The sequence below is a fragment of the Python bivittatus genome, unplaced genomic scaffold (genome assembly GCF_059951505.1).
Source record: "Python bivittatus isolate LINGU-HERP-01145 unplaced genomic scaffold, Pbiv_v1 ctg000700_np1212, whole genome shotgun sequence".
In the NCBI taxonomy this organism is placed as follows: Eukaryota; Metazoa; Chordata; class Lepidosauria; order Squamata; family Pythonidae; genus Python; species Python bivittatus.
Genome location: NW_028277098.1, coordinates 2,086,947 through 2,096,110, shown reverse-complemented (window position 1 = coordinate 2,096,110; position 9,164 = coordinate 2,086,947). Strand labels below are relative to the sequence as shown.

Below are 9,164 nucleotides of genomic sequence, written 5' to 3'. Positions count from 1 at the left end.
AGTTGTTATTCACATTGCAAAGACTTGGCCAATATGAAGGCTATTTTTACTGTTATTGGGTTTGGGAATTTGAGAGTCCAGAGATGTAGATCAGTTATCGTGTTATCAGAAAAAACTACTATATGAATTACTGTAACTCATATTTTTCTTTTTGCATTTATTATTTATCTTAGCTGTCTATGACTGTAACGGAACAACGCTGAATACTCCATGAAAAGACCCAGGTTTGAAGAACTGGGGGTCAAAAGTATACTACACTGTGTAAATTCTGCTACTGAATTCCTTCCTGTTTATTATGCCAGCCACTCAGTGATGATAAAGGATCTGAAAAAGAGCAGAGTCTTAAGTCAAATGCAGCCTTTATTTATTATTTATTTATTATTTATTTCAGTGAAGCTTGTTCAGAATCTGCTCTTTAGGGGAAAAAATACAGATACTGCCTCATGAGACAAGAAAGAGTATGTATTTAGATAAAAGAGGCTTTAGTAGAAGCTTAGTTTACCATGTCCTGAGGGTTCAAAGCATCTTACCACTTTTGAATTCTGTTTATTGCTAAATGAGTTCTGGATGCTCCCCTTCGCACTGAAAATCATTGTGGTATGCTTTAAAATGCTAAAGGACTCTGCGCTGCAAAGTTGTTTGTGGATAATTGGAGAGTTATGCTAATAATGTATTTTAGTGGCTTAAATATTTCTCTCCTATTAATTACAACTCATACTAAACCAGCTTCCTTGTAACTGGAAACAACTATCATTTTTCTGGTAACTATACCAAAGGTGGGGGCCGTGTGCCATTCACTTGGGTATCATGGAAGATTATAGGGCATCTCTGTCTCCTATCTTTTCTCCAGTTATCAAACTGATTAAAGATTTAGGATGAAGACAAGTTTTTTCCGTACAAGAAGTACACCAGTTTTTGCAACAAAAGAAACTATTTATTTGGAATATGCAGTAGCAATACAAATCAGGAGACTGTAAAACCTACATCTTGTTAGTATTATTATAGAACAGAAAGTTTCAGTGGGGATCCAAAAGACACAGGCCTTGTCTTTAAGGGAGCAGAAAACTTGATGTAAGTCAAAGCAAAGCGAAGATTTCTTAAGGTTTATATTGGGAAATTATTGGAAACATAAGAAAAGACAAAGCAATTGAGAATACAGCAGGATGCTTTTGCAAGAAACAAAAGGGATCCTGATTAAGAACAAACAATGCATTTTGTGATACATTTTGATAATAACAATGGTAATAATATGTTAAAAGCTTTATGCAAACAAGGTTGCATAGGAAAAATAAGGGGCCAATGCAAAGAGTGATGTGAAAATCTCACCATACCTTGCAAATAAAGAAAGAACAGCGCTGCCATCCATTGTTTTACAGATTGAGTTTTTGAAATGTTGGATCATATATCAAATTTTGTTCCCTAAATGAGTCCAGTCCTATAAATTCCTCCATCTGCCTACCAGCCTGAGCCTTGGATTCTTCCTCGCTGCAGGGAAAAGTTGTGACTGATTCCTGTTATATCACTTTTGAAAGCACTATCGCTTTGACTCCCTGATTCTTTCTGAGAAGTAATGGCCATCAGTCAAAAAGATAACATTTTGAACAAATGAGAATTTGGATTAGACACTGCTTTCTCCATGCAGTGTGAATTGCACGGCAGTATACTCTTACCAGTTTGAGATTTCTCTGGTAAGATATAGTAAAAAAAAAAAAAAATCACCAAGGTGGACTGGGATTACCTTAAATCTACAGATAATTGGAATTCAGGGTACCATACTTCCAAAGAGCATACAATTTGTCTTTTAGACATGAGTCCAGGTCTGTAAATCTGAATCACTGCAGCTGGACTATATCACTCCAGAGATTTCTCCTTGTAGTTAGAAGAGGTTTGTTAGTGTCTGTCTATACAACAGAGTGCAGACATGTCTAAGCATGCTTGCTTTCAATTACAAAATTGAAGTATTTCCATAATAATGTGACTCAATGTATGTATGTATACACATTGTATGGGGCAAGGGGCTAACTAATTCCAACTCAAATCAGATTATTTTTCAAGCCAATAAACATTGGGTGTTTAAGCCAGAGCTTAAAAGTTTGCCTCACTTTTGGAAGAGAGCAAAGAGATTCCTGTAACATCATACTCTGGATTTTCGCATATCTGTTGCTAGTTTTGGAGGTTTGTGGGTTGGGTTTGCTACTCCTTTACTGTGTGATCCTGATGGGGCAAATCTGAAATTAGACAGAATGCTTTTTCAGTGTGTTAACATCAAGGCTGTTATCTTAAACACTTACTAGGAAGCAACTGGATGCACTATAGACTCAACTTGTCCACCCTCCCCATTTTCTTTGAAAATAAAAGATGGAAAGAAAATCTCCAAATTTTCAGGGAAGTGGGGGCAGTTAGAAACTGTTTTTCCCGCATAGATGAAAAAATACCCTAAAATCCAAAACAAACCACCAAAACCAGTAAAAAAATGTTTTCAGCATTGTATACAGGATATAATTTTGCCCTATGATGCCTTACTAGAAATAGGTACATGTTGTAACATCATTTAATAAAGTATTATAGATAGAGCAGTTTTTGTTTGTTTGAAAAAGCAACATGCATATTTTCCCCAGCAAGCCTTCTAAACTCTGAAACCTTCCAAGAACCCTCCTCTTCTACTTTCACAGCCTGAAAATGAGGCCCCAAAAGGCCAATGCATCTTTGGCTCAGCAAATCAGGAATCACATTACATGTGATGATGTCATATCACGAGGTAGCTAATCAGATTTAACTCATTATGGCAGTGAAGAGAAATAATGTTAATTGTTTTGGTCTCCTTCTCAACTGGGAGACGGGAATTGTCCTTGGTGCTAACGATGGAAATAGTTACAACAGGAAACCCTAGTCCTTGGCCCTGATTATGGGGCACTCTAGTAGTATTTACACAATTGTCTGAGCTCTCCAAAATCACCAAGTTAGAGTTGTGATGGCAAAGTGCTTTTTGAGCAGCGGGGCACAAAAATCTCACTAATTGATCTTCGTTATTGCTTTGTTCCCCACAGTGTTAATTTCTTCATTGATGATTCTTTAACAAAGGTGCTGGTAATTGAGAGAATTGAGAGAAAGTACCAAGAGTTGTACTCGTGGATTGTAGCAAAACTGGCTAAATTCTGGACCAAGGTTGTCCTTGAATTAAGATTGACGAGCATCTCCCACAAAGTCATTTAGATAAGTATTTAAGAAGACAGGATGAAATAGTACATTTCATCTGCTGTTTAATCTTAAAAATATAGTACCAATAAAGTGAGATCTGGCTAGATAGTATTTTAAACATATGGCTGCATTTTATGAGCATTCCCTCGGTGGGCAGGTGGTATAGCCTGGAAGTGATGATTGATGGCACAAGGGGACTCCCTTTGCCTAGTGATTTCCAACATGCTTGCCTACCACTCTTGGCTCTCCTTGTCTAAATTCAGGCAGCGGGACTGGGCAGCAGCTGGCAGATCAGCAGCTTTGGTTAATGCCCTGAGAGAGGTCCTGGGGCTGGCTTTTGCATGGAAACCAAGACCCGGAGGGGAGAGGGAGATTACCAGTACTACAGCAGAGTGCCAGTTCAAATTATCTGATGGCGGCCTAGAAGATGGGATATGGCAAAAAGAATTTGCACTTTCACTTCTGAAAGAATACGATCATTGCATTGGCCAGGCAACGATCACTGAGTACCTGTCCCTTTCATCTGCCACCTTTGCAAGTAGCAAACAGCTGCCTTACAACAGTAACCCTACACGCTACTACTAGAAGGGGGCAGCTAGAGGAACTTGGGCCAAACTTTAACTGTGGGCCAGCCTGCTAATAACCTGATGGCTCTGTAGTAGCAGTGTGCTATGACCTCGTTCCAGGGAGAAAGTTGATGTGGCCTGTCTAGCTTTTCAAAACAGTTCAGGGAAGCCAAGCGACCAGACATCCCTGCGTGGGAGTCCTCAGAAGGTTCAGCTCACCATCACTGTCAAGCAAGCCAGGTGAGAACTGAGGCTAGGTAGATTTCAGGAAGTTCAGCGTTTCAAGTACCTTGCTCATCACTTTTCAGCCTTCCGCAAGAGGCAGCTGTCTCCCTACCAGGTATGCTGCAGCAAATACTGGCTATTCTGGCTGCGAATTCTAGGAGCTGTAGTCCCAACACATTCTGAAGGCATCAGATTAATGAATAAGAGTGTTAATTTTATATAAATTAAGCACATTCAAGGGAAAATAATTTATCTTTTTTTCTATTTGCTCTAAAGAAGCTTTTCACATCACTTTAAAGGCAATAAAAAGACTTAAGTAGTAAGGAAATTGGGAAATATATTTTCAAGGCCATAGTCCGACCAAAAGAAAAAAGAAAAAGATAAAAATAAAAGAGATGAGTCTAGTATCCTGCACAAGCCTTGTTGAAAAAAACGAGCTGCACAGAAAAAGCCCTTCTGTAGCTTCCATTTGTTTCAGGGGAGGCTTACACTGGAAAACCTCCCAGTGGATTGGGCCTTAAAATAAAAGCTCCTTTTAAAGTATGCAGAACATAATGAAAATGTCACTTCTGGCTTTCAAAGTTAGTAAACAAAGTATTAAGTGTACCTATTATGCTCACTATTCCAACCATTGTTAAAAGTTTTACAAAATGAATTACTGTCACTTCTTTTAAAACATTGTGTAACAGGAAATGAATGTGCACAACTCTACACTTGTCTACCATTCTTGAACTAATTCACAAATGCGTTAAAAATGGAAACAAAAGAAGGGCGAATGTAGGTAGCTTGGTGTTAAAAACTATACAGGTATGAAGCTCTTTTTGCCACAGGACAGGATGGGGATGGTCTGTCCTTTGATGCGTGCTAGGAGGGTAACTTTTTATTTTTATAAACACTATTAAATTCAGACTGTTTTTTTGGTTTGTTTTTCCTTTATCTGAATATACAAGAACATTCATTATCAAATGTTCATTATCATCAATACTACAAAGAACGAGACACAAATCGCAGGAAACAATGGAAAATGTTAATAAAGCTGAAAGAATTGAATGTTTTAATTTTTTTTTTTACTTTTTTAGGATTCTTTTTTTTTAAGTTTCTGCAGTTTTTTAATTTTTTTGTTTTTGGTATCGAAGTTGGGTTTTTCTGGGCAGAAAATAAAGAACCAAATGCATGAGAAGGCAGCTCACAGTTAAGCAAAAATATCAGTATTACATAATTATAATAAAAATAGTAAATCTGGATATGCAAAGAACTACTACCAGTGTATGTACCATTAAGGAGTTCAGTACCATACCGTGGCGGACCATAATAGAAAGATATATTGTTACAGGCAGATAAATGCAGTTCCATCTCTTTCTTCCCTCCCAAACAACTGTAGTCTGCCGTGCAAATTGCACAGTCCAGATAATAGTTTGAAATGAAGTTAATAAATAATACTGCACAACACTATCTACCTATAAATGGAAGTTGAATAAAATCTGCTTTCCAGGAGACTATGTCTTTTTTTCATTTATCACAGCAATATAGTGGTCTCTGTGAAAGTTGCCAATAGATGTGTTAGATAAAGATCACACAATTAATGTAATTAATTGCAACTAACCTGATTACATTTAATTACATTAAACAAATATTTCAAGAAATATTCATGGAATCTCACCCACGTGAATCCAACTGAAGGAAGTTTCAAGTCCATGCAGAGTGGCCTTTACCAGGGAAAGCACATCTTGGCTGCATGAATCCATGCGGCCACTAGATGGCGGTAGAGACACCAACAACTTTGCTTCTTTGCTGTCATCTAGTGGTTGTCTGGATTTGTGCAGCCCAGATCTCTCCTAACTTTATTTGGCAAAGGTATATTCCATCCAAACACTAGGCAATGCTACCTATTATGGCTATATTTCCCCTCATGCACTAAAGTTAAGTATACACCTTTGATGTGGTCAGTTGTATTTTGCATGTGTTTCTTTGTCCCAGCTCCTAGATACAAGACACCTCTTACCGAAAGCCATCTCTATCTAATTCTGCAATCTCTTTCCACATTCCCATCTTAATACCACCATATAGACACTGTGGCTTTAATCTCTTAGTTAGTATTTGCTTCTTGTTTTTGCCTTTTCTTTCTTTAATTCATCCTAATGAGGTATTCTGTACAGTTTAAAAGTGACACTAGGCCTGTGTGAGGTGGCTGCAGTTTGCCTTGAGTTGCTTCATGCTGCAAAGGTGCTTCGTGTCCCTTCTGGGGCCTTATCTAGCATGCTTACTAGCCGGAAGAGCCTCTTCTGGCTATTGCATTTGCTAAGGAAGCCCCAGAAACAATGTGAAATATTGTGGCAGGTTCACTTCAGTCTTTTGGAAGGTGGACAAGGTGCTTTGAAAAGCGAGTGCTTTGCTCAAATCATTATGAAACCATCACAATAACATTATGAAATGTTAGTTGGTCCATTAAACCTGCTGCTTTTCTATAGTGCCTCCAATTTACTTGGTTTTAATCCTGGGTATATGCAGGTTATTGAGAACAGATGGACCAAGCAAGCTATAGATTTCTCATGACTTCTCATAAGAAGCAGCAGGGTCCCAACACTCATCCAGACAGAACTGCCAACGTTGTTTGGTAATGGTTACAAAGCTATTTGTAATCTGTGTTAATCAATGTGGGCTATTTGCCAAACTGAACTCATAATGATCCCAAATAGAAAACCCCTTTTCTACTGAAAATATGGAATAATGATGATTAGAGCCGAGGGAGCTTAGAGTACGGTATAAGTACACTGCTAGATACTGCACCAGTGGACATTGTTCTTGAACTTGGGGGACTGATTTGTCTATGTGTTGCCACTAATAAAGAAGCCACACCACAGCACAGCTTGGGTTATTTAATGTCTTTCTGTCTTTGGGCTGGGGCAAGATACTTCATTGAGGACACAGTCAATCCACTGGGAAGTTCCCTTGAATGTGCCTTGCTGAAATGTGATCTGTCCTCATGTTGAAGACTAGGAGGCAACCCATTTCATCTTATTCTGGAGAGCTGAGTTTGAGCACAGGCAATAATTTAAAGTCACCATGCAAATATATATTTTTGAATATGCATTTCCAATAGCCAGTTATCTTCTCCTCTCCCCATCTCACCCCACCCCATCATTTTTATTTAATTATTTTTCCACCAGGAAAACATGCTTTCTTAAAAGTGAAGTGTCAGTCTTTTTTTTTTCAAGATCAAGGCAACACCACTATTTTAGCAAGGATCTATATGCAAATTATAATATGCAAAGCCACAAAGTCCAAATGTTTACTAATGCCCTAGTAAAGGCAAGTTGTACATTCTAGCAGCTTGGAAGTAATTTCCCAGTAATTTCTTTCTCTGTGTAACAGATATTGGTAAATTAGGAGTGTAATGAAAGCTCTGGATATTTTGCAATTTCTGCAGCTTCACTGTGCAGGTAATACCCCCCCCCCTTTCTGAATATCTAAGCTTTATGATTGTGCATCCAGGTGGACGATGCTTGGATAAAGCTCAGAAATCAAAGGGTATAAGACTGAAGACCACAGTGCCATGCACAGGTCTTTATTGCTCTGCCCTTATATGGTTTACATTTCAAACAAAAATGTGAAACGCTTTTCTCCATCAGTAAAACATGATTTGTAGAACCCAAATAAATTATGCAAGATCATTTACTACCCAGATTTACTGCAGTTTACCATGTTATACTAAGCAACTAACTGTGCACTTCCTTCATGAAGAAGAATGCACATCCCTAATTACAGTTCCATGGGGAGTGTGGAACAACAGAAATGAGAAGTGGTCAGGTTCATGTCTAGGGTGGATACAAGACATGAAGGGATGGTAGAGTAGCTCTGCTAACAATTTCCTATCTTCTTGTAACCATGTGGCATGTTACAGACATACCTTGCAGCACCAGGATTGCATTTATCCAGCCTGTAACAGGGATTGTCCCGGAAGGCAACTCACCAAAGACCCAGGATCTTGGAGGAACAGACAACTGTTCTCCTATGAAGGAGGGATGGTGCCCAAAAGCCAAGGGAAGAGCTTAGATGGCTCCTGGAAAGAGGTAGTGAGAACACGAGAGAAATGGGAGGAGGCGGTCAGATACCTGGTAGGCTGGAGGGAGTTAAAGATCGACACTGGGATAAAAACAACAACAACAACAGCAGCAATAACATAAACAGTACAAATGCTTTCAGAAGATGTTTTTGTTTTCTCTTCTTCTGATCATTCTGCTGTGAGAGGATGGGCAGTGGTGATGGTGAAAGGAAAGGTGGCTTCTACCCAGAAAAGAAAGGGAAGAGAGTATAAAGAAGTGTCCAGATTGGCTGAAAAAGCATCCCCAAAGAGAGAAGAGAAGGAGACTCCTGTTGGGTGGGCCAGTCAGCTCTGAATCCAGCCTGCTGGCATCAACAGGAGAAAAAAACTCTCCCCTCTCTGCCCCCACCTCTGCCTGGTACAGGGTGGGAGCAGCCGGGGATACTGGATTGCTGGGAGATCAGTTGGAGGTATCAGAGTGAACGCTGCCAGGGCCTTCTGTGGGGGAAGTCACTGACGAAGGAGTCGTAGCATCTTGCCAACCTCCATTAGCCTAAGAAAGAGAAAGAAATCTGTCAGTTGCCATCAGGATGAGGTGCTCCACCCTGCAAGGTTTCATAGCAGCAGCGGCGGCAGCAGCGGCAGGAAGGATCTCCTCTTCCACTCCCCTTACTTGTAGCTGTTGCTCAGGACTCTAATGCCAGAGCTGGTCAGCCACATTCGTCTTAGGTGACAGATATTTAAAAGGTGACAGTCACTTACATTGATCCAACTGAGAACAACTAATGTTACTACAGCATCAGCCTTTGGTATTATAGGTTGCTTTTTCATGTCTCAGAAATGGAACTAGCGAGCAATATAAGACATTAAGAAACATTGACTCTCAATCACCCTCATGTATACTTAAAGGGGTAGTAGTGTGCAGTACAAATGGCAGATGATAGCATGAGGCATGTTAGGATCACTGTTATGGGGTTACAATGAAACCTATACAAGTTTATTATTGATGCATTAATATTACTCTCAGTGCAGCTGCCTAATTCAAAGTTTATATAACTCGGGTTCACAGTTACTGAGGTGTTTTGTTCTTTTGCAAAAAACTCACAGGAATGCCCTATTCATACGATTAATAT

The 9,164-nt window shown here is 39.3% G+C and overlaps 1 protein-coding gene across 2 annotated transcripts in view; it reads right to left on the bottom strand.

Annotated features, from left to right (window-relative positions):
- Positions 1–921: 921 nt before the first annotated feature.
- The window catches only part of PBX1 (PBX homeobox 1), a 233,328-nt gene continuing 225,085 nt past the window's right edge, over positions 922–9,164 (bottom strand). For both annotated transcript variants that reach the window (XM_007424304.4, XM_025164149.2), the window contains one exon: positions 922–8,584. In XM_007424304.4, coding sequence (XP_007424366.2) covers positions 8,492–8,584 — 93 coding nt within the window. In that variant the 3' untranslated portion in view covers positions 922–8,491. The remainder of the gene's footprint in view (positions 8,585–9,164) is intronic.